Source organism: Kalmanozyma brasiliensis (genome assembly GCF_000497045.1).
Source record: "Kalmanozyma brasiliensis GHG001 unplaced genomic scaffold PSEUBRA_SCAF16, whole genome shotgun sequence".
NCBI lineage: Eukaryota > Fungi > Basidiomycota > Ustilaginomycetes > Ustilaginales > Kalmanozyma > Kalmanozyma brasiliensis.
Window position 1 is genome coordinate 107,870 of NW_015961955.1, and position 23,650 is coordinate 131,519.

Below are 23,650 nucleotides of genomic sequence, written 5' to 3' on the forward strand. Positions count from 1 at the left end.
CCCTCCTCAATGCCAGAAGCTTGCAAAAATGGAACTTCTTCTCGTTCAGGGTCCCATGAAACCTCTTGCACACGACCCTTTCACCCCACCTTTCATCCTTCCTCCGCACCCCTCTCATCGATCCTCACCAGAATGCCAACAACACAGCAGTCGCAAGACGACGTGCGAGCCGAGCTCGAACGCGAAGAGGCGCTCGACCTCGCCGACCCCTTGCGCCACTTTCTCGCCATCGACGACGACGAGCCCAGCGCCTCCTCATCCACCCTCCCCTCCACAGACATCCGCGACCTGCCGAGCGAGACCAACTACTCGCTCGTACCACAGCAGCTCGAGAGCATCATCGATAGACGGACGACCATTCGCTACTACTCGGACCTCTCGCGGCGACCGGTGTTGCTCGATTCGCCCACCACCGAGGAGGGTGGGCATTGGGATGTGGCCTTGAAGCTCGACATGACGACCGGATGCGGGGGGAAGATTTGGCCTGCTGCTGAGGTGCTGGGTGCTTACATTGCGGCCAAGTACTCGAGTCCCTCAAGAGAGGGTAGCTTTGATTGGAGGCACAAACGCATCATCGAGCTAGGCTCGGGTACGGGTCTGGTCGGCTACCTCGTCCATGCGCTCCACCTCGAAGGGTGTCAAATTTGGGTCACGGATCAGGACGTCATGCTACACCTGATGCGCGAGAATCTCGCTCTCAACTTTCAACTCTCACCCACAGACACCCCCTCCTCCACAACGACAAACGACGGGTTTGTCAAGGTGGCCGAGCTCGACTGGGGCACCGAGCTGACGTTCGACAAGCCAGACGTGCTGCTGCTAGCCGACTGCGTATACCTCGAATCGGCTTTTCAGCCACTCATCGATACCATGACCCAGCTATCGACGTCCGATACGGAGATCCTGTTCTGCTACCAGAAGAGGCGCAAGGCGGACAAACGCTTCTTTGCGTTGCTCAAGAGGCAGTTTACGTTTGAGGATGTCAAGGATGACGATTCGGTCCGGACCGAGGAGTACAGGCGGCAGGGAACGCAGCTGCTGAGGATAAGAAAGAAGTGATGGAGATAGAAGTGAAGGAAATAGACGTCACGGACGCAGCTGTCGCAACTACGCCGGAAGTGACATACTCCGGAGTCAAGGGTGCAGATGTCGAGAGAGGTGGTTGTCATGGATTCAGAAAGCAAACGATGCTGTCGAGGGCTGAAAGCGAAGGATTGCTCAAGGTAGAGGATAGACACGGAAGAGACGCAGCTGTGAGGCATCGAGAAGAAGCCATGATGTCGAAATTGACGGAAATCAGGCAGACACAAAAGTAACGGGTATACATTGCGCATGATCAACGACCGTGTGTGACGACCGCTTCCATTCACGACACCTACCCAACTAGCAGATGACACAGCACTCAGCCGCGGCCCTCCCCCGCTCTCCTTCTCCGTCCGTCGTCGCCGCACCACCACCCGTGAGACTCCTGATCGAAAACCCGCTAACATTCCTCCCTCCACCCTGTGCGCCTGCTCCACCGTCCAGACTGACCGTGCCACCGCTCCTCCCACCCGCCTTTGCCCTCGCCTTGCTCCTCCCCAGCGTCCCTGTATCCCTCCCCCTCCCCACCTCTTCACCACCCTCCTGCTCGAACTTGCTATGCACATCTCTCGCCGCCCTAGTGAACGCCTCGACGACGTTGTAGCCCGTCTTAGCGCTCGCTTCGAGGAACAACAGTCCTTCTTTCTCGGCGAACTCCTGTGCCTCTTGGGTGCTCACCTCCCTCTTCTTGCCCTTGCTCCTCCTCCTGCGCCTTCTGGCCTCGTCCTCGTCCTCCTCGTCGTTGTCTGCGTCGGCGACGAGATCATGCATGTTGCCGACGAGGACGACGCTCACCTTCTCCTCCGCGTGGCTGCGTACGTCGTCTAGCCAGCCTTTGACATTCACAAAGCTGGCGCGGTGGGTAACGTCGTATACCAACAGCGCACCTGCTGCACCGCGGTAGTAGCTGCGGGTGATGCTGCGGAAAGATTCGGAGCCCGCCGTGTCCCATACCTGGACTTTTACCGTTTCGCCGTTGTCCAGCCGAATGAGGTGCGAGCCGAACTCCACCCCGATCGTGGGGTCTGGGTCGGTAAGGAAGCGATCATCGGTGAGTCGAACGAGGAGGGACGACTTGCCAACGGAAGAGTCGCCGATCAGGATGAACTTCAGGATGTAGTCCCAGCCCGAGGAGGGGGGCGCTGTGGAGGCGCCCGCTGTGACGGCTGGAGAGGTGTAGCTCCCGGACGGGATGCGGATCGGCGCCATTGCTGTCGAGAGACAGAGACGAAGAGTCGGTGCGGTGGAAGGGGGTGTGCTGTGTTCGATTGCGAAGAGGGTCGTGAGGATGTGCGCAGATAGCGCTGAGTCGATCGAGTGTCGAAGTGATAGCGCTGCCCCTTCAGATAACGATGTCACTTGACCAGCGACAGGATGAGGTCTGCGATACGTGTTGTACCCGAAGCGTTGTAGCTGTGGTCGAAACCAACGCGATGAATGGCGATCGCAGAGTGGATGGCAGTCGGGTTGGCGAGATGGTGGTGCAAAACCAAAAAAGGCATCTCCATCACGGCGCGCCGCCCACTGTTTCACAGATGCGGCCAACTGCACGGCCAATTTTCCGACCGCTGGGTGGAGGCTCAACGCTGATTTCCCCTATCCTCCCTCGGTGACGCGCGGGTCCTTTACGCCCTCTCTGCCTCTTCACCGCGCTCACCATCCATCTCACAAGTCAGTCAAGATCAAGCCAGGGGATAATGTACATATTATACCTGAGCGATACAATCACAGGACTCTTCGGATACAGTGAGCGCCTCAGACGGCAGCGGTGGGGCGATACTTTTCGGCCTTGCTGGGGCTCTGCGATCCCATGCTGGGCGAAGCGGCACCGCTGCTGGTACCATGGACTCCGTTGGTGGCACCTGGGGTGGAGACGAGCGGTACACCGCGTCCGTTGTGGTTCATGAGCGCCTGCTGGTGCTGTGCCGACGTGACACCGCTACTCGAGTGGGCAAGGTCGAACAGTCCGCCACCGTTGCTCGTCGGTGGTGCAGAGCTCCCAAAGGCCTTGCCGAACAGTCCTCCACCACCACCACTGGGGCCCACACCATTGGCCGTGCCATTGACGCCATTGGCGCCAGCGCTCGGCGCAAACGAGTAGCTCGCCGACATGGCCATGTTTCCATCCAGCCAGTCGGGCTTCTTCACCTCCTTATCCTTGCTTCGCGGCGGCGAGCCTATCCCACCCGTCCAGCCGGCCTCGCGAGCAGCATCGAAGTACCCCATCTCGTTGAAGAAGTCCCACACCTTGCCGAGCTTGTTGACATCAATCTTGACCAACAGACGGCACTCGCGGCGGGTCAGCTTGCCACCGCGCGCGATGAACTCGGCGATCAGCGTCGACTTGATCAGCAAGAACGGTTGAGGTAGGATACGCAGGGCAGAGCACAGCTGCGCCTCGGCGGGCGTGAGCAGGTTGAGCGACGGTGCTTTGGCCAGGTTGAGCGGTTGCGGCGGCTTACGCGGTGTCTTGGGCTCGTCACCGTTGGCGCCCTTCTTGGTCTTGCCGTCCTTGTCCGCTTTCGCCTCCTTGTCTTTCGCCTCCTTGTCCTTCTTGCTCTCCTTGCCGTTGACTGCTGTGGCTGATGCGACTGTTGACGCGGCGGGCGTTTCGTCCATGGGCGTTGGTGTGCTCGTGTCGCGCTGTCGGGCACGTGCGGCGTCGATGCGTGGCCGAGCCGCTGCTGCGATGGGTGTTGCTGCGGCACCAGATGCTGGGAAAGCCGCCAATCCTCCAGCTGCGAGCTCGGCTGCTTTGCGGGCTCGTTCCGCCTTGTCCCGCTCGTACGCGCTCGCATCGTCCAGCGTCAAGATACCCATCTTACGATAGTGCTGCAACTGAGCCGCCGCCTTGCGCAACGCCTCCTCGTAGCAAAGCCCATTGAGGAAGTCTTCGTAGTCGAGCGCGGTCTGCATCTGCGCAAAGTGTTTCGTCCTCGACAGCAGCTCCTTCTCCTCCTTGGTCCGACGTCGCTCCGCAGCCTGGTTGCGCCGGTAGTCGATGAGGTTGCGTTCAAAGATGAAGTGCTTGCGCCGCAATCGTCGATCGAGCCGTTCGTTGTACATGTCGATGACGGTAAGCTTGAGATGCAGATCGGTGGGGTCTTCGTCCCAGTCGAACGGCTTGTCTTCGGGCTCGGCGTCCTTGTCCTTGTCTTTGTCCTTGTCCTTGGCGTCGGCTGCGGACTGGTCGTCGGCTTCTTCGTCGGCGTTGGCTTCCTTGTCGTCGTCGGAGTTCTGCGTTGCCTTCTTGCTGGTGGGACCACCACGACCACTGGCTTCCATCCTCGCGTGGCCTTGCGTCGCTTTGCTGCCTAGCGCCTCCCATTCGGATGGCATGTCGGCACCGCCAAACTCGTAGACACGGCCGAACTCGATGTCCTTGATGAGATGTTCGGCATCCTGCTCGTATTCGTGCTCGAACTCGAGTCGACCCGGCATGAACCCGCTCAGCTCGCTGTGGTTGGTCGGCGCACTGACGAGCGGCTTGGCTGACTTGGGCGGCGAGTAGGAGGCTTGTGCTTCTCGAAGTGATTCGACTCGCCGCCTCTTGCGTCGCTGGAACTCGTCTTGCGATATTGACGGTGCGAATGCCATCGACGGTCCGACGACCGGTGGCTCCTCTGTTGTCAACTGACATGCCACCCGACTGCCGGTGCCCTCTCCATCGACCAACGGGTCAAAGACTGGCTTCGCGACCCTGCCGTACCTCTGTAACGCTTGTTCTGCCCTGTGCTCGCCTCCATCCCCTCCATCGCGCCCTTCGACGTAGACCTTGATATAGTGGTCCTGCACCTCCTCCTTATTGCGATTCCCAATGTGATCCGCGATGTCCGCCCAGTTGCCCAACCCGTAGGTCTGACAGCCATCGATGAGAAGCAGCTCCTCATCGGCGCCCCAGTCGTCGCAGAAGATGGGATACGAGTGCTGCTCTACGACGCGGTAGTCGTGCCATGCCTTGTGCTTGCCCGGCTGCGCTCCCGAGCAGAAGCATGATGCGCAGAGGTCAAAGTCGGTGCAGCCGCCCGCACATCGTATGCGGACGGTGAGGGTGATGTCGGCACCGCAGGCATCGCAATGGTAGCGGACGCCCGGCTCGGCAGCGGCTGTGTTGGAGCCGTCTTCGGTCTTGGGCGTGGGCTTGTTCTTGCGATGACTGACCGTCATGGTGCACGCAAGCGGCGGCTATGCAGGTCGGAGACCTTGGCAAGCTCGATGGCCAAGCTGCTGCGTGTAGATGGTGCTGACGTTCTTTCAGAATGACTGCTGGCGGTGGGTTGATGTGTCGATGTGAGATGCAGGTAGAACGCTCGTCTCGATGGTGAACGACGACGACGACGACGGCGGCGGTGTTAGGAGCAAGTACGATGAATGCGCCGCGAAACCGAGGTATCGACCGTGACCCCAAAGGTGTTGTTGTGTTGATGCCACGGGTTGTGGGGGCGGACGATGAGCGGGAGGTGGTGTGGAGGCTCGTGCGTCCTGAGTCCGGACCGGTGGTGACGAGGAGGATGAGGAGCGGTGAGGACGATGACGACGGCGGCCGCGCTTTGACGCGAGATGAGACCGGTGACAACGTCGAAGATGATGACGGCAGCCGCGCTGATATCAGCCTCTGTCCCCGACGAAGACGACGATGAACGACGAAGGTTCTGCCGCGGCTTTCCAGATCTGGAATGGGCGGATCGAGTGTTTGTTGCTTTTGCTTTGATGTTACTGCCGATTCGTGATTGCGACCAGCCGAGCGGAATTGTCAGAGCGGAAAATGGGAGAAACACGCGTGTCGGTGGGTGTGGGTGAATGGGCGCGCGCGTGTGACTTTGGCTGAGCAGCTGCCTGAAATCGCAAGCGCAGTATTTTAGCGAAGGCACCGTTTTTGGATCGATTTTGCCGGTTCAATTGATCAGCAAAGGCCAGCGATGTTGGTATGCCAGCGTACGAGAAAGACCTTTGAATCTGATGATGCGAGAAAAAGGGATGGACAAAAGGTGAAACGGGACCGTGATGCCAGAATCGAAAGAGGAGGATGATGAAGAGATGGCGGTGTGGTGGGCGAAAAGGTCGCGAGACGCTCCCCCATTTCGGCGGACCAATTTCCACCCGATTCGACCTTATGCAGCCTCTGCGATTTCGCCCTCTTTGGTTGTGTGTCTGCCTCTCGTGGGGAGCCTCAGTTTAATTTTCTCGTTCAGAGCACCGATCGGGATTTCGATTTTTGGCAGATCAATCATTCGTGCGAGAGAGCTTCTCAGTGGCAGACGTTGCGAGCGCTGGGATCGCTACGATGCGTCTCTGTGGCATTGCGAATCAAACGAGTGAGGGAAAGTTGGTGCGCTCCTGTAGCTTGCACTTGGCTTCTTCGCCATCAGCATCGTTCAAAGACGCGATACAGATCCGGCAGGTTGGCCACCTGAACGACAAACTCGTTGGTCGCCTTGCTCGGCACGTACTTGCCCCTCGACCTGGCCATGCTGTCGAACCACAAATGTTGGACGCGTTTCTTGATCGACTCCTCCTCTTCCTCCCGCTCGTTCTGCTTGTCTCTGTCCTCTGCTTGTATTGCCTCCGCAATTCCCTCTTCGATCGATGCCGACGGCACTGCCGGTCGAAACGGCGGCGGTGGCGGCGGGCAAGGCAAGCAGCTGTAAGCAAGCTGCCTCGCAATCGTGTCGAAACATTCTTGCTCGTCCTCCCAGTCCACACGCGTCGCCAGTCTGAGCAGCAGCTGCGGCAGACGATCCAACTCTATCGCGGTGCCGTTGAGTCCGCTGCCTGGAAGTAAGCTGGGCAGAGCCTCGAGGGTACGGTGCTCTGCATTCAAGCAGATGGAAAAGTACTCTTCAATCATCTCAGCGTTGTCAAGCAAAAGTCGGACGATTTTGTCCTTGGTCGACTCGACACTCTGAGTGTCGTCGTCGGGGACGCCCGCCGTGCTTTCGAGAGCGAGACGGACGAGATCGTCCAACTTGGGCGGAGGATCCAATCGTATTCGCTTCAGACTGCCGAATTGACGGAGGACGAGCTGATAGGCGAATTCGCGAATCATGGCATCGTGGTTGACCAGCAGAAGACGGGTCTCGTGCTGTACGAGGCTGAGACCCTTGTGCAGATCGACGACGCCGACAAAAGTGTGGTTCTGCACGACCTCGGTCAGATTGCGATGCTGCGCCTTTGCGATCTGTGCTCGCAACTGCCGAACGGAAGTGAAGGAGCAATCCGAGTCGGAGATGCGGACGCCGAGCCCGGTCGGACGACTGCGTTTGACCGAGGAGCTGAGTCCGCTGGTGCCATTGTCACTGCTATCGGCGAAGGAGCGAGTGCTCTGGCCTCTGGCAGCCGACTCGTCTTCCATCGTCGTCGGTGTCTCGGCCATCAAGGCGTCCGAGGAGAAAGACTCCTGCCCTTCTGCTGGGTCCAAGGCGCGCTTTTTGCCGGTCGATCTTGCTGTGGGAGTGAACATGGCGTCGAGCGTCCGTGTCTTGGCATCCACTCGGACGAGGTGCTGTGGGTAGCCCTTCGAGGAAGAGACGGGACCAGAAGCGTCGGTTCTGCGCACCTGAGCAGGGCTACTGCTTCCACCCGCACTGCTGCTGCTACTGCTTCTTGTCTCTCTCAGAGCCGGTCTCGTTGCTTGTTCGCTCTCTCTCGTGGCAGTTGCCGAAGAGGCTCTGGTGGAACCCACTTCCGACGCAAGGATGGGCAAAACGGCCTGAGAAAAAGCAAATGTCCTGCTCGAATTGGCGCCCGCTAGCTTGTTCTGGGCCGCCTGACAGATGGCTTCGACAATCTCATCTTCGTGCAGAAAGTGCACCTCCTTCTTGGTGGGATGCACATTGACATCGACATTGGCTGGGTTGATCGAGATCGAGATGTACACCCAGGGATGACCGCCTTTCGGGAGCAGCGTCGCGTAGAGCGCTTCGATCGAGCGCTTCAGCAGAGGACAATCGACGAGACGATTGTTGATAAAGCACAGAAGCGTGGTGCGCTTGCTGCTCCAATTGGCGCCGCTGATCCAGCCTTGGCATTGGAAGCCGAGGTTCTCGTTGACGACGTCCTTCAGCTCGACGAGCTCCCTTGCGACTGCGTTCCCGTGCAGGATGCGAATCGTTTCGAGGGTGCTCGTGGTCGGCGACGATGGCGTGTTGAGGTCCGTGGCGTTGCTGGAAGCCTTTCGGCAGACGAAGCCGACCCCTCTTCCGCCGTAATGCACGGCGTACTTGGAGACGACATCGAGCGCTCGATTGTATTCGTCGGCGGCACTGCGCAGAGCTCTCCGACGCTGTGGCACATTGTAGAAGAGATCCTCGGCGGTGATGAGGGTGCCATCGGTTCCTGCGCACTGCTTGGGATCGCTGCTCTGTCCAGGTTTGGGCGGCGCGAGACTGCCGTTGGCGTAGTAGGCTCGGTAGGCGCAGTCCTGATGCTTGGTCTTGGAGACGACATTCATGGATGCGGTGACGTAGCTGATACTGGCGAGGGCTTCGCCTCGGAAGCCAAACGTGGACATGCTCTCGAGATCGCCAAAGTCGCGTAGCTTGGACGTGGCGAAGCGCTCGCAGAGCAGGGGCAGGTCGGAAGGCTGGATTCCTGAGCCATTGTCCTGAATCTGGAGCATCTTGATGCCGCCTTCCTTGAGTGTGACGCGGATGAGAGTGGCGCCTGCATCGAGCGAGTTCTCGATGAGCTCCTTGAGCGCATTGGCGGGTCGGTGAATGATCTCGCCGGCTGCGATCCGGTTGACGACGCTCTCGTCGAGACGCTTGATGGGCCGATAGCGAGAAGACTCTGCCTCGGGAGGCAGCTCATGTTCGACATCATTGGTCATGTTGAGGACGGGGAGGCATCAGTGTGCTCGAAAGAGCGTGATGGGAAGGTCCTTGATGCAGTGTCGAAGCGCCTTTATATCCTTGCTGCAGTCCAGGGTGGGGGATGAGGCTGAGTCGAAATGAGATTCCAATCAAGCCTCGAATCGGCCGTCGACTCGGTGCTGAGCTAAGACCATGTTGGCGTAACCACGCGCCTTCGCCAAGGGGTGATCTAAGGGTGATCAGTGGCTAGATTCACCGTCGTGGACTGTGATAGAGTGACTTGGTGATAGCGCAGAGAGGCAGGTGCGTTGAATGGCTGAGCTGCGTCAGATCTTCTCGGAAAGTGTTGCTCTCTTGTCACAAAAATCTGTCGCGCGTCGCGTTAAGTGTGACTGGGCGAGAAGCTTTGCCAAGATCAATTCCACACTTGACCCTTCCTCATTCACATCGCTTGCTCTTCTTCAGGCCCGTCATCTCGCTCGCATCGCATCATTTGCCAGTCCAGTTCACCGCGCATCCTCCCTCAAGCTCGCTTTCCACAATGTCGCAACCAGGCTCACCCTCGTCGCCCGGCCCGTCCACGGTCTCGCCCTCCAAAGCAACCAAGCAGAGCGGCACGTCGATCTTCCCCACGGCCCGCGTCGCGCGCATCATCAAAGCGGACCGCGACGTCGACATCTGCTCCAAGGAAGCCACATTCCTCATCAGCCTCGCCACCGAGATCTTTGTGCGCAAGCTCACCGACGAGGCGTACACCAACGCCAAGCTCGACAAGCGCAAAAACATTTTCTACAAGGACCTCTCGAGGGCGGTGCAGCAGACCGAGTATTTGGAGTTCTTGAAGGATGCCATCCCAACGCCGATGGCACTGACAAGCGCGCTCGGGGCGAGACAGGAGAAGTTGCAGCAGAAGCAGGTCGAGGAGAACATGATCCTAGAGGGCACGTTGCAGGATGACGATGAGGAAGAGGACGAGGAGGAGGACGCAGAGGAAGAAGAGGGCGAAGAGGCGGAGAAGGACGAGGATGCTGATGAGCAGAACGGGACCGATGGGCACGACGAGCCAGAAGGAGACGCAGCAGTAACAGAGGACAGCAGCAGCACAAAGAAGAAGCTTTCACCGAAGAAGAACACCAGCAAGTCGAAAGCACCCCCGGCCGCTGAACACAAAGAGGTCAACGGTATGGACCAGGATGACGACTAAACGCACAGCACTTTGGCGCACTTCAACCTCACTTTCGATTCATCTCATACGTGTAATTCTAGCAACTACAATCAGACTCTGCCGTGCTCATGCAAGCTGCATCGCTGTCGTTTTGTGACTTGAGTTGCACCTTGCTTTATGATGTAAAGACGTGTGAGAACTAGGTAGCTCGTTGCGGTGACGCTCTTCCTTCGCGCCTTGCACTTACTCACTGCATCGAAAGCGCCGTCCTGTCACTTCCCTCCAGCAGCTGTCCAAACAAACCACCAGCCGACTCCTCGCTGCGCATCTGGAGCATATAAATGATCCCCGTCCTGTTTCCCTGGTCGCTCAGCTCCACCGCCACACCCACCTTGCCCACCCTCTCGACGCCGTCCGTCAGCACAATGGTCGAGACGAGCGTCTTGCGGTCGTTCTCCACCACCAGCTGCTTGATGTCGTCCGGCAAGATGTGGTACAGCTTCAGCCTCGCATTGCCCAACGACTTCCACTGGGCGTGGCTCTGCTTGAGGAAGAGCTTGCATCGCATCTGCGCCGAGACGGTGCTGCGGAACGGACCCGATTTCTTGAGAACGGGAGACGATGGTGGCGACACGTCGGTGCCTCGTTCGCCCTTGTCGCGACCTTCCTTCATCATGGCCGAGGGAAGCTTGGGCGCCGACGAGCCGGTGCTTGAGACGGAGCGGCTGCGGAAGAACGATTTGGTGCCGCTGTCGCCTTCGTCCGAGGAGCGTGCACCGCCCGAAGAGCTCTTCGAGACTTGACGCAGATTAGGAGCGGACGGCTGCTTCATGAGATCGCGATTTCCCATGCCTTTTCCGTGTGGGATCGGCGGAGGGGGGCCTGGACCCCACGGCTGGCCACCCGGAGGCGGCGGTCGCCCCATTCCCATCTGTGGTGGTCTCGGTGCGCCGTTCATGAAAGGAGGCATCGGTCCGCCAGGTCCCATTCCAGGCGGAGGTCCTGATCCTGGCCCTGGCCCTGGTCCCATGCCTGGTCGACCGGGTCGGACGTGGACAGGACCAAAGCCGGGACTGCCTGAGGGTGTGCCTCCACCGGACATCTGACCGGGCACGGGACCGGGCCCTCCTCGTGGGAACGGCATGGGTCCACCGGGTCCACCTGGCCCTCCAGGTCCTCCAGGTCCACGCATACCGCCGGGCGAGCGAGGCGGCATGTTGGGATCCCGCATCAGCGGCGGTCGTCCCATACTGCTGGGACCATTGGGACCAAAGCCACCGGGACCGTAGCGAGCAGGACCGAAAGCCGGACTCGTGTCGGGCGACAAGGTGCCGCTGCCAGGCGACATCATACCGGGATGCGGCATGGGCGGTCGCGGCGGCCCATTGAATCCGTTCGGACCCCCGCCGGGCCCAAAGGTCGAGGAGGCAGGCGATCGTGGCGAGAAGGCAGAGCCGCTGCCGAGATCCGGCGAGCCGTGTGCACCCACCTTGGGGAAGGACGCCACCGAGTTGAACGAAGTCTCTCTCGACAGCCCGGGGCCCATGACAGGCGAATGAAAGCCTTCCGGGCTGTGCGGCGGCGGAACGGTGTCCGCTGGCTCGTCGTGACCGTGCGTCGAAGAAGGCGTGATCGAGATGGCGGGCGAGAGACCGGGCGTGATGAGACTGGGCGGCGCTCCCAGGCCAGGCGAGACACCCGACACGGGACTACTGTTTCCCAACGGTCCGGGTGCAGGCAACGAGTTGCCCGCCGTCTTGACCTTGAGACCGAGGGTGGCAGCAAACTTTTGACAGTCCGCGAATTGCTCGAGCCATTCCTCCTTCGCCTCGCGAGAGTCGGTATGGACGATGAGCTGCTCCTTCTTGAGGATGGTGATGGACAACACGTTGCCCTGACCGCCCATGTCGGCGACACGCAGATGCTTGCCTGCCAGAGGTGGGTACAGCAACCACATGTCGGGCCCCGCTCCACCCTTGGAAAGCTCTGCCTTCTCGCTGGGGGACATGCGCTCGCAGACCAGGAACAGATCGGTGAGCAAAAAGATGTGCGCCCTGCGGATGGTGATCTCGGGGCCGCCGCTGGACGGAGTAAAGTGGATCATCACATCCGCCGACTTGCGCATGGAGCGCGTAAAAGGCAGGTTGGCGGGGCGCATCTGGAGCTGACACTTTTTGGGCTTCATGGTGAAAATGTCGAGCGTCTTGGACGTGTCGAGACGCTGTTCGAGCGACTCGATGGGCTGCGAGAGCGAATCGTTGCGTGCGTGCGAAGGGTCGGCGGCGTCAAAGGTCTGCGAGCCGCTCGTGTGCAGGCTGGCCACCTCGGAGTTGCCTCGAATCAAGTCGGGTCGCGATGGCGAGATGGTGAGGCCGTTCATCTGTGCCGTTGGCGCAGCGCCGGCCATGACCATGCCGCCGGGAGAGGGAGCTCGATCGGCAGCCGGAAACAGCGTCAACGAGGGAGCGGCAGAGCTGGGCGCAGAGCCGGTAGAGATATCGATGCTTGGCTCTGCGGCGGTGACGCGGGTGGGCGATGGTTTGTTCCCGAGAATCAGGACGGGTTGCGCGTTGGGCGATGGGTTCTCCGAGACGGACGTGGCGGAAGACACACGGTCGCGCGGAGAGGTGTCGCCAGTGACATTGCTTTCGGCGAAGGAGCTGTCTCGAGATTCGCGCTCGGCGGTTTCGTCGAGGACCGACACGGTGAGTCTGCGCTTGGACTTGTCGACGAGATCGTCGAGCTTCTCGTTGGCGCCGACCAGGAGGCGATGGTCGCTTCGGCCGGGCTGCGTGCTCTTGAGCAGTCGCGAGTAGAGCTTCTTGTAGTACTTCAGGCGGAGGTGCGGCAGCGCAAAAAGGCCGTCGAGTGTCCATGGCTCGGTCGGGTCTCGCTTTCGGTCGCTGAAGACGACGGGCTTTCCGTCGGCATCGGTGGCTCCCGAAACGTCTTCGAGCAGCTTGTGAAGGCGCGGATTCGATTGGACAGTGGGCCATGCATCGAAATCGGCGAGGAACGTGTCGCAGAAGCGCGAGTAGGGTGTCTCGAGGTCGTCGATCCACTTCATGAGCAAGTCGCCGAGCGCCTTGGGAGAGGACGGGTTGGGACCGATCTCGCGGAGCGCCTTGAGGAAGCTGCGGTTGGCACGGTAGATGGCTTCAATGTTGCGGAACATGGTGTCGAGCTCGGGTGGTGGGAAATTGGAGCGAGACCACGCTGCCGCCACCTTTTTGATGATCTTGCTGAGTTCCGAGACGTAGGCGGCTTCGGTCTCGAGGAGGTCGACGAGCGGGTTCGTTTTCTTTGCTTTCTCCTTGTCGTGAGCGTCCTTTTGCCCGTCGTCTCCGTTTCCTCCTGCCCCGCCACTGCCATCCTCTGCCCCGCTATTGCGCTGCGAGCCGCTGCGATCTGCGCCACCATTGCTTGCGCCGCTATTTCTGCCGGAGGGACCTTCGGTGCTGCCGCCCGAACCACCGAAACTGCCACTTGAGGGCAGACCGGAGCTTGCGCTCTGGCTCAGATCGAGGCTGGTCGGGTTGGCTGCGGAGAGGGAGCGCAAAGAGGACGATGGCTGCATGCCACTGCTGCTGGTCGTGCCGGCAAGGGCATCGAGCAGTGCGGCATTCTTGCGAACACTGGCGTCGTCAGCCGGAAGTGCTGGAAGTGGTCTCGGTAAGGAAGAGGCTGATGCAGATCTGGGCACGGAGCTGCCAGAGGCGGAGGAGGAAGGTGCTGCGTTGCTGCTGAAAAGCGAATGCGGTATCGAGAAGGAGGTAGACATGCCGTTGCTCGAGCCAATGGGCGGAAGAAAGTCGATCGAGCCTGCTGTCGACATGGTGCTGAATATAGAAGCGACCGAAGGGCTTCGCGGAGGCGTTGCTTCGTCGCGGTGGGAGACTTGGTCCAACGACTCTGAGGATGCGTGAGTGCTGGTGTCGCTTCCGATTCGATCGTCGCTGAAGTCGCTCTCGCTGTCGACGTCGGGTCGATACTCGTTGGAGAGGCCGGATGGGATGCGACAGCCCGATCGATACTTTGCGCGATGCTCGGAGCTAGTGTTGGTCGGGCGATATGCGCTGAGCCGGCTGAAAGAGCTTTGAGTCGGATATGCGCCTTCCGAGACGGTGCTGGCCTGAAGTTGGGCCGTGAGAGGAAGCGAGAAGCGCTGCTGGGTCAAAGGCTTTGAATCGGAATGCGCTGCGAGTGAAATGGGCCGTGACGCGTGAACAGGCTGTTGCGTGGTCCACGGCATCGTCGGCAGAGAGTGTCGAGGATCGTTGAAGGAGTAAGGGTTGGGATCATCGCGAGGCGGCATGGTGATGCGAGGCGGATTGAATTGGAGATGACGGTGTTGGTGTAGCGTGGCAGGCACGGGAAGACAAGGATGGGGCATGTGAAGGAAGCAAGAGCAAGGCAAAGGTGGGTGTGTCAGTGGGGCGCAACAAGGAAAAAGCCAGTGGCCGGAGATGCGCAGCCATGCTCCGAAATGAAGCTGCGGGTACGTACATGATCGAGTGTCGCCTTTCGAGTCTGACCGCGAGGACGCTTTCTCAGTCGAGTTTTCAAGCTCGAGGGACTGCAGATGAAGGTTGCCGCGAAGGGACACGCCAAGGTGAGGCTTGACAAGAACCAGGCCGGTACGAATGCGCGTGGCAGAGATCGATGACGATGGTAGCAGCTAGCTTCCAGGTGTTGCCTCGTGCAAAGGATCTGATCGAGGAACGCGCGCCGAATAGATGGGTGAGAGTCGGATGATTCCTGGCCTTGTTTCCGATGTTGGATAGGGATGCTGGTTCGTCTAGGGAGCAGAGGGTCCTTGGTTGAGTTCCGAGGTCGATGCGAGCTGCTGGGAAGGTTGGTGAGCCGTGTCGCGTATGCCTTGCAGCGAATCGTAACGATGTGCTAGAATCCAGAGATTGATGCAGAGAGAAGGATAAGCTCAGCTTGATCCGACGATGCGACCAGGGTGTTGGCGATGGTGGTGATGGCGACGAACAGCGTTTCGAGAAGTCGACGACCAAGCCATTCCGGTTGGCATGCAAGCGAAGCGGCCAGATCGTCCCAAGTTTGAAAAGTGTGCGTGACTGACTGGCAGTCTAACTGGCTGACTGGCAGGGGCCGATTCAAAGTGGAAGATCCGATTGGCAGCAGGCGGCAGCAGCTCGGCTCAATCGAAAACAACACACAACACTCAGGGCAGCTCTGGAACAGAAGGCTCGAGGTTGAAATTTCGCTTGCATGCCAGCCAGGCAGAAAGTGCAACAAAGGGCTGAGGCTGAAATTGGCACGCACACGCAAGCACGCACATGCCCACCCTCAGAGCAGCAGCAGCAGCAGCAAGGCCGAGGTGCGAAGGGACGCGCAGGGTTGGATTTCGCGTTTTTCTTTTTCTTCTTTTTTTTTCGAAACACGGCCGTGGTGTGGGGGAAGCTTAGCAGGGCAGTCCATCGAGGGGTCCCTTTGATTTGTGTGTGATTGGCTGGCTGGCTGCTGTTTGTCGCGTTGGCTGCATTTGCTGCATGAAATTGCACTTAGCCTCGGCGCTACCAAACCTGAGACGCTGCGTAGGAGAGAGAGAGAGGGCTGCTTTGGCGTGCTTTGCCGTTCGATCCCTCGCAGATACAGTAGGGCCATATCGGGTTCGTTACGTCGCTATTCCCACGATGTGATCGTGATGGTGATGAATGCGATGACGGTGATCCCGATGGCGAGCACAGCTTCACGGGTGGGTTCCGAAGAGCGATCATTCTCTTTGCTTTCGGGCGTGCCGATAATCTTGCCTTGCTGCGTTGAATGGATTGTGAGGGCGCAGAGGGCACTTTTTGTGAGTTACAATGCAAGCCAGTGCGGCGGATCTTCAACCCAGCTTTCCATGCTTGCCCTGACGTCTTGAGCTGCCAAACGGGCCCCCTTGGGAACGCGTCGAAACCCTGTCGATCTAGCGGGTACCACACGGCGGACTCCTGCTTCATGGCTTCTCGCCATTGTCTCGAGTTCAATGTCCTATGTGTACGGCTCACAACCAGTCGACTTGGCGCCTGGTCAAGACTCAGGCAGAGCCGAATAGCACCGACAGACGGGCGATCGACTTGCAAAGAGGCAGGATCGACGAGTCGCATTTCCTCTCTTTTGTTCAGCCTCGGCACTTTGCAACCAGACGCGAGGCGCCAGTCCAAGGGCATAATTTGAAATCGAACCCCGTCTCGGTGTTGGTCTCAGCAGCGAGCAAACAAACACGCAACGCGCCCTGCTGTGGAACCAGTCGCTCCGCTGCCGTAGCAGCATCGAAAGACCGAGGCTGCTCGAGGGTCTGCCGTGATTGGCCCTCCGCGCCGGTCATCCCCTTCGCTGGTCGCAAGAACCCAATTCGCCTTCCCTCCTTCTCTTGGCCCGACGGAACAATGACTCAAAGGCAATGCAGAGAAAGGACAATGGAGGCTTCGAAAGTCGGCTTCCGGCTATGCATGGTGCGGAGTCGATCATTGCGAGTCCTCACTCCATCTCGCGAGTGTGAATTCCAAGCAGGCGCAGACAGACCAACCGAAGCCACCTTGTCGCCGGCATGTCTGTTTGTAGGCCCACACGACTCCTCGCATGGGCTTCATGCCAAGACGCCGTACATACACCGGCAATCAAACGTGATGACACGCGAACACCAGCGGGCTGACAGCGAATCACGGGTCGGATCGCCAGCGAGGTGAGTCTTGGCATCATCGATAGAGCGCCAGCATTTGGCCCTGGCGAGCGTCGATTTGAGGTCAGTGACAAGACGGAGCTGAATCAAGATCGACAGGGGTGCTCCCGATATGGGTCGCTTTTTGTGGTCGCTTTTTCTTGTGCCAATTCGTGTTTTGTTATTTTTGACAAGGAGAATCCTAGATTCGAGCCGCAGCGTCTGAGGAAAAAGAAAAACACAAATGAATCAAAGGTCTAACACCTTAAGCCTTTCCTCGACGTGATCCTCATGCTGCTTCTCATACGACTTCAGAACACTTGCCAATGCCGAGATTGGTCTTTACCAGCTGCCCGCGGGCACAGCGACAATGCGTCTAGAATTGAATGTATTGCCCCGTCCTCCGCTCTACGGCCATCTAGTAATCGAGCGCCTTCTCGCCCCGCAACTCGTTCAAATACCCCTCCAACTCCCAAGCACCGTTCCAGTACTTGATCCCAGCCTTGACGCCTCCCTCCTTTGCAATCCTGGTCTGCAACCCTCGGAACTTGCGCACGAAAGCCAGATCGCTCTTTCCGAGCCTCAATACGGGGCAGAAGTCGTTGCCGCCGTCGCCGACGTAGATGATCCTCTCGAAGGCGGCTCTGCCGCCGTGTCGCTCGAGGAACTCGTCGAGCTCCTTGCCCTTGCACATGTTGGCGCTGCATCCGACGGTGCAGCCGTGCTGCTGGGCGTCTGTCGCCAGCACCCGACGCTGGAGGATCAGTGCGCCGTCCGAGTTGAACGACGCAGGGTTGGTGACGATCTCGTCGAACAGGCTGTCGAGCTTGTGGTGCGCGAGGATGGTATCGATGTAGACGGTGTTGGAGTTGGAGAGGAGGAAGAAGGTGGTCTGACCGGCAGACTTGAGATTGGTGACGCCGCGCTTGACGCCCGGGTGGAAGGGAAGCGTTTGGAGCGCCCCGCGCACGTCGTCTGGCTTGAAACCTTCGGCGTGGAGCTTGACGAGCAGGGAGGCGCACAGATCGGTGAACTGCTCGGAACGCTTACGACGTTGCAGCTCAGCACGGAGAGGTGGACAGAGCACCTCGTGCACGTAGCGGTCCGTATCCTGGTCCACCAACGACCTGCATGACAGTCAAGGATCGAGAAGAAAGGTCAGTGAGAACGGTCAGAGCGACTACAGCGGGCGGGAAAGGGCGAACGCACCAGTCGAAATCAAACACGATGAGCTGCTTGCCCGAGATCGTCGGGAGCGGTGTTGGTGCCGTGTTCATCTTGACGTATGCTGCTTCTATCGAGAAGGGTATGGTGTGAGGAAGCAGACCTGCGCCTGCAAACCCCATTCAAGAAGAAAGGTGCCAAACGCGTTGCCAGGGTGCGTGCACTTTTTTTCTGCCAGGCTTCGAGTCAAGGAGGCAATCTAATCGCTGACCCCTGTGGCTCGGCTGAGAAGAAAGAAGGTACACACCAGAGCCAATCACACGGATCGATTTTCATGCAGCCCCGATGTCGCGTGTCCACGTTTTCAAGGACCGCCAGCATCCCTCGTTACTCTTCTGCCTGCTCTTGCTTGGTTCTCACTCTCGCACACAGTGGTCATCTCAATGCTCGATGCGAGAACGAGAAACAGTCTTTGCTGCGAAATCTATCTACAATATAATCGAAAATGCGCATATGTGATTTGGCGCTGCGAGGCGAGATCGAGAGAGGGAGGACGTCAAACATGGGTATCTTGAAGAAGCGGCGATCGAAAAGGCAATCAATCCTGCGACAGGACGTCCTCAACGAACCTCGAAATCGCCAAAGATGTGGTACACGCCGTTCCAATCGGCAGGCTGGCCCTTCATCTTCTTGGACCCGACCTCGTAGCGCTCGGCCCAGTACGACGTGGTCTCCTTTCCACCGGCGCCCACGCCCGTAGGCGCCGGCGTGGGCTGCCAGAGGGTCTCCTTGGTGTCCGGATCCGTCGTCTTCTGGAACCACTTGGGCTCGTGCGGTGGCAGCTCGCCCGTCTCGCGCTTGCGCCGCGTCTCTCGCTGGAAGTTCTCGAGCTTCTGCTTGAGATCGTTGGCCTGGTCGAACTTGCCCGTTTCAAACGCGCTGAGGTCGGGGCGCAGACGGCAGTCCGTGGGCGCCAGCCACGGTCGAAGGTCGTCGGGACACGAGTTGAGCGTGATGGCAAAGGGCGTGAGGTTGAACGGCGACGCGGGCTTGTCCGAGTTGCGCCACAGCAAGAGGTACTCGGCGAGCGGCTGCGCCACGGCGATCTGTCCATCCGGTGCATCCACCGTCTGGTCTGGGTTGAGATCCCCTGACCCAGCACCCACCTTGCGAGCCACCAGCTGCGAGTTCCAGCGACCGGCAATGTCCCATCGCAATGTACCTTGAGCGTCAAAGACTTGGCCTCGGATCTCAAACGCATCCTTGCCTCGCCAGCCTCGTGGCTTGAACGTCAGCACACAACGATCGCCCGTCGCGTGGTTGGTCACCTCCATGTCGCCAAAGTGGTCGATGGTCGGACTGCCTACGATAAAGCCCGAAACCGAGGTGGTCACCTTGTTCCACGAGTAGTGCTCCATCACGTGGTCGTCCGAGAGCTTCAGCGCCGCCTTGAGCTCCTTATCCGTCTTGACCCACTTGCGTGGCACCTTGAGGTGGACGTGCGCCACACCGGTGGGTCGAATCTCAAACGTGCGTCCGAGGAACTTGGACTTGGCATCGACGCTGCCCATGTACTCCCACGTGGGCGACTGCGCAAAGCACGCCGAGACGGGCGGGTGGTGCGAGACCTGCTCCGAGTAGTATCGGAACTTCTTGTCGGGTCGCATGTACTCGAACGTCTCGCCGAGCAAAGGGTTGAACGGCTTGGCGATGCGGCCGATGGTCGACGAGTAGTTGCTCATGGCAAAGGCAGCGACGTAAGCGATACGCTTGGTCGAGTCCTCCTGCAGCGAGGCAGCGTCGAGACACTCGGAAAACTCCATGTCCTCGGCCATTCGCTGCAACATAGAGGTGGGCTCGTTGAAGCTGACAGGGAACGAGATCTTGGTCAAATCCTTCCCAATGTTGTTCTTGAGGATGGCCCACAGCGACACCGAGGGTCGGTCGTCCTTGCCGATGGGCATCTGGGCGCGCAGGTGCTTGTACGGCTCCATGGATTGCTTGACCAGGTCGTCGATCATGGAGGTGTCAAACTTTTCCGGCCACTTGTCGGCGCTGGACTCTGGCTGGCTCAGCGGTTTCTCCACCTTGAGACCGGGCAGGTTGCCCGTCTCGATGGCGTCAAAGAACTCGTCCTCGGCGTCTTCGTAGTTGTCCTGCTGCGTCGCGTCCGGGTCGTCGGTGATGCCGAGGATGGCCGAACGCTGGCCCTGAATGGGCGGAGTGAGGTTATCGTCCAGCTGGAGCTGCGCCCCCTCCTCGTCGCCAAGTCGGCGCGCAGCGAGCGAACCGGGGGCACCGCTGTCGGCGGTCTGGTACGAGGCATTGCTCATCAGGGTCGATTGTCGATTGGCGGCGTGGAGCGACGATGCCATGGACCCAGAGGCCGCAAGGCCACCGGCGCCCACGACGGCCGGCGACATCGGGGAGCCAGGTGAGGCGCCCATGGTTTCGCGGACGTCGCGCAGCGCCTTGCGTTTGCGTGCATTCTCGGCAGCGGCCTCCTTGAGCTGCGCCTCCATCTCGGCGTGCTGTTGCGCCAGCACGGCCATGTTCTCCTCCCACAAATGCTTGATTTGCAGCTCGCGCTCGTACCGCTTGTTCATGTACGATTCGCGTGCGGCCACCATGGTCAGGTATCGCTCCACCAGCTGATGGTTGCTCCTGACCGCGGCTTGCAGTGCCGAGCGGGCGTCGTCACTGTTGCTGGTGATGGAGCCGGTATCGACGAGGCGCTGACTCGCTTCGGCCTGGGCCTGGAGCGCTTGCGCGGTGAGCGAGAATTCCTTCTCGTAAGGGATACCACCGCCTGCTGCGCCAGCTTCCAGATCGTCGTCCGCTCGCTCGTCGCTGGACAGTCGGCTCAGAAGGCTGGGACTACGGTTGGCGAGCGTCAGCGATCGTTCGCTTGCTGCGCCGGAGGGAGGCTGAGTGCTGGGTGACTTGATCGAAAGAAGACCGCTGCGGCTGCCCTTCTCGCTTGGCGCGGTCGACGAAGGACGAAGGATGCCGGCTCCCCTTTCGCTCGGTGCAGTCGAAGAGGGGCGGACGATGCCAGCTGGGTTGGCAAGGACGGCGGCGGCGCCCGGTGCGTTGGTGAGAGAGGCCGACGAGGCGGTGCGTTGGCGATAGAAGCTTTCGGCAGTGGACTGTCGCTCGAGGTTGAAGTACTCTTTGGTCTGTTGCAGCACCTGCACCCACCGCGCTCGCTCGACGGGGTGCGTCCCGCGAAGCCAGAGCTTGGAGGTGCCCTTACCGGTCTCGCTGATAATTTCGAGACGATGCTTGTCGTTGTTGTCGGCGCGGATCTTGGCGAAGCGCATGTTGATGGCGCCGCGCGACTTTTTGCCCTCATCGTCCTGGCTGTGGTAGTAGGAGAGGATGCCGTCTTCAAGCACGAACCAACGTGTCTTGTAGCCGTGCGCGAGATTGGTCCACTTGCCGAGGTAGCCTTTGAACGAAGGAGGCTGACCGTTCTGGCTGGCCTGCGAGGCTTTGGCGGCGTCGGCGTTGTGGAGCTGGCGCAGCAGCGCCTTGACCTTTTCGTCCTTGGTGACGTCGTTGACGCGCCTGCCGCGGCGGTCGCGCGAGTAGACGTCGGCGCCCTTTCGTACGGACGTCTCGATCATGCGCGTGTCTTTGCGCTTGACGGCTTCGTGAAGGAGGGTGCTGCCGTTGGTACCTTGCGCATTGAGGTCGATGACCGAGTGGCGCGGCAAGTCGAGGAGCTGGTGGATCTTGACATCGGCTCCGGGCGCATCCTGTTCGTAGGCGTTGAGCGTCTCGAGGTACTTGACGTTGAGCTGAGCGCGGCTGACTTGGATCTGCTGAGCGATCTCGGGCGTCTTGGCTACGGCGAGCGCATCTCTGCTGTCCTTGTTGAGCTTGGCGTCGTCGATGTCGGGCTGTTCGAGCAAGAGCTGAACGACGTCGTCTCGTCCCGAGGCGGAAGCGATGTGGAGGGCGGTGTTGCCGTGCTGTTCTTCGATTGCATTGAGATCGATGGTCTTGTATTGGAGGAGGAACGAGATGATGTTGAAGTCGGCGCAGCGAACGGCCAGATGGAGCGGGCTAGTGCTCTCCTTTGCGAGGGCATTCTTGTGGGTGGTCTGAAGAAGGGGGATGAGCGCTTGCTGATCGCCTTTCCTCAACGCTTCGAGCAATTTGAAGCTGTAGACGGCTTCGGCGACTGATTGATACGACGATGAAGTTCGGCGGGATGGCGATGTGGCGGCGGAACAAGGAGAAATGGGTGGTCGACGGTCCAAAGTTGGGAAGGTCACAGGCAGAGGCGGTACGGGTGGTGGGGATGATGAAGACGACGCGGAATCGTCGCCATTGTTGAACAGGCCGATGATGCGTGAGCGAGAACCAACGGAGAGCCGACGTGCGCGTGCGATGAGCGATTGAGAAGAATTGCGACGGGGAAGTTTGGGATCGGAGATTTGCGTTTCGGTGGTCATGGTGGATGCGGAGAGGCGATCAAGGGTGGATGATGGCGGGGCGCAGCGATGAATGGGTGATTGAGAGCAAGATGGCGGAGGAAGGAGGAGGAGGAGGAGACAAGGAAGCGGGAGAAGGACGGTGTCAGTACAGCTGCCAATGCGGGAAGGAGAGAGACTGAGAGATGGACTGAGCATGGCGTGACAGCTAGGGTCGTCTTGGCTGTGCAGGAAGGGCTGCGCTGGCTCAGCTGCACAATGCACCGTGCGCAGACATGCGGATCTGAGGCAGTGACTGGCGGCGATCCGAGTGCCCCTTGCATGGGGCGAGATACAGCGGGCAATCGAGTTATGCTGTTTCGCCCACACAACGGCAATAAGATGAAAGGGGAGATATGACCTGCGGCAGTGCCGATCAGGTGGGTTGAGAAGGACAACTTACCGTCATCATTGGATGCGACGCTGCCGTTGGAACGGTGCGCCATCGCTGCAAGATGGACGCTCGGCTGCGGAACGACGACGCTCACTACGCTGGCGTGAGAATCGGCACGCTGTCGGAGCGTTTAGCTTCGGGTGTGTTCCGGGCGGTTGGAGCCAGGCAGGTGGTGCTGCGGAAGCGAGCCGAGTCGAATGGAAGGATGCGCGATCGGGTGAGCCGTGCTACTGGCCTCCGCTAGACGAAGGCTGACGTGTGCCTGCTGACCGGGTAGGACCTCCGGTGGGTTGGCTTGAGCTAAGCGTGCCCTTTGTCGAGTACGGTAGAAGTTTGTTTGCCGTTCGTAAGGACGGACACAAGGGTTGATCCGATGTGAGAGAAAGGATCAATCAATAGCGACAAAGGAAGATGCAAAGAAGGTCAAGGGAATGATGATGAGGGGAGGGTCCGGCCGCTCATTGCAGCTAAGTTAGCGGGACAAAGAGGGTTCGTGCGTCAGTGGTGCTCGCTGCTTGTGCAACTCACACCGTCACACGCAGCCTTGAAAGCGGTGACGATGCCAAATTCCAAAAACTCGTTGCCTGTGAAATGTCAGCAGCAGCAGCTCGCTCTGCGTGGCTCGCTCCGTCGGTGACTAAGTTATCCAAAAAAGAAGTGTGCATCATGGAAGCATATTTCAAAATCATGCAAAACAGCAGAGAGAGCTGCGCTGTGCTGCATGCAACTTGCGGATCCCTAGCTGTGCAGCGATCTGAACTCACGACCAACGCCTCTGGCATCGGCACAGCTGACGATTTGTCCGCTTATGCAGCCGCCCCAAGCGTGGTGGTGTCAGAAAGGGCGATGCAAACGTATGGACGCGTTGACTGTTTCTCA

At 59.5% G+C, this 23,650-nt stretch overlaps 8 protein-coding genes across 8 annotated transcripts; 2 read left to right on the forward strand and 6 right to left on the reverse strand.

The window, feature by feature from the left end:
* Positions 1-132: 132 nt before the first annotated feature.
* Positions 133-1,059, forward strand: PSEUBRA_001868 (Nicotinamide N-methyltransferase-like protein; the record flags this gene model as incomplete). Its single annotated transcript, XM_016435065.1, has 1 exon — positions 133-1,059. The coding sequence occupies one exon, from the start codon at positions 133-135 to the stop codon at positions 1,057-1,059; it is 927 nt and encodes a 308-aa protein (XP_016293441.1).
* A 324-nt stretch (positions 1,060-1,383) lies between these two features.
* Positions 1,384-2,292, reverse strand: PSEUBRA_001869 (Small GTPase superfamily; the record flags this gene model as incomplete). Its single annotated transcript, XM_016435097.1, has 1 exon — positions 1,384-2,292. The coding sequence occupies one exon, from the start codon at positions 2,290-2,292 to the stop codon at positions 1,384-1,386; it is 909 nt and encodes a 302-aa protein (XP_016293442.1).
* Positions 2,293-2,838: 546 nt separating this feature from the next.
* On the reverse strand, positions 2,839-5,250 carry PSEUBRA_001870 (SWIRM domain protein; the record flags this gene model as incomplete). The annotated part of the gene is made up of 1 exon (XM_016435094.1): positions 2,839-5,250. One exon carries the CDS (start codon positions 5,248-5,250, stop codon positions 2,839-2,841), a length of 2,412 nt encoding a protein of 803 aa, XP_016293443.1.
* Positions 5,251-6,448: 1,198 nt separating this feature from the next.
* Positions 6,449-8,911, reverse strand: PSEUBRA_001871 (DNA mismatch repair protein, C-terminal; the record flags this gene model as incomplete). The annotated part of the gene is made up of 1 exon (XM_059464728.1): positions 6,449-8,911. One exon carries the CDS (start codon positions 8,909-8,911, stop codon positions 6,449-6,451), a length of 2,463 nt encoding a protein of 820 aa, XP_059320791.1.
* A 524-nt stretch (positions 8,912-9,435) lies between these two features.
* Positions 9,436-10,098, forward strand: PSEUBRA_001872 (Transcription factor CBF/NF-Y/archaeal histone; the record flags this gene model as incomplete). The annotated part of the gene is made up of 1 exon (XM_016435074.1): positions 9,436-10,098. One exon carries the CDS (start codon positions 9,436-9,438, stop codon positions 10,096-10,098), a length of 663 nt encoding a protein of 220 aa, XP_016293445.1.
* A 208-nt stretch (positions 10,099-10,306) lies between these two features.
* Positions 10,307-14,374, reverse strand: PSEUBRA_001873 (Dbl homology (DH) domain protein; the record flags this gene model as incomplete). The annotated part of the gene is made up of 1 exon (XM_016435090.2): positions 10,307-14,374. One exon carries the CDS (start codon positions 14,372-14,374, stop codon positions 10,307-10,309), a length of 4,068 nt encoding a protein of 1,355 aa, XP_016293446.2.
* Positions 14,375-17,150: 2,776 nt separating this feature from the next.
* PSEUBRA_001874 (Phosphatase PHOSPHO-type) lies at positions 17,151-18,009 on the reverse strand (the record flags this gene model as incomplete). The annotated part of the gene is made up of 2 exons (XM_059464729.1): positions 17,151-17,859; positions 17,942-18,009. 2 exons carry the CDS (start codon positions 18,007-18,009, stop codon positions 17,151-17,153), a joined length of 777 nt encoding a protein of 258 aa, XP_059321208.1.
* Positions 18,010-18,516: 507 nt separating this feature from the next.
* Positions 18,517-22,823, reverse strand: PSEUBRA_001875 (Oxysterol-binding protein; the record flags this gene model as incomplete). Its single annotated transcript, XM_059464730.1, has 2 exons — positions 18,517-22,085; positions 22,781-22,823. 2 exons carry the CDS (start codon positions 22,821-22,823, stop codon positions 18,517-18,519), a joined length of 3,612 nt encoding a protein of 1,203 aa, XP_059321209.1.
* Between the last annotated feature and the right edge of the window lie 827 nt (positions 22,824-23,650).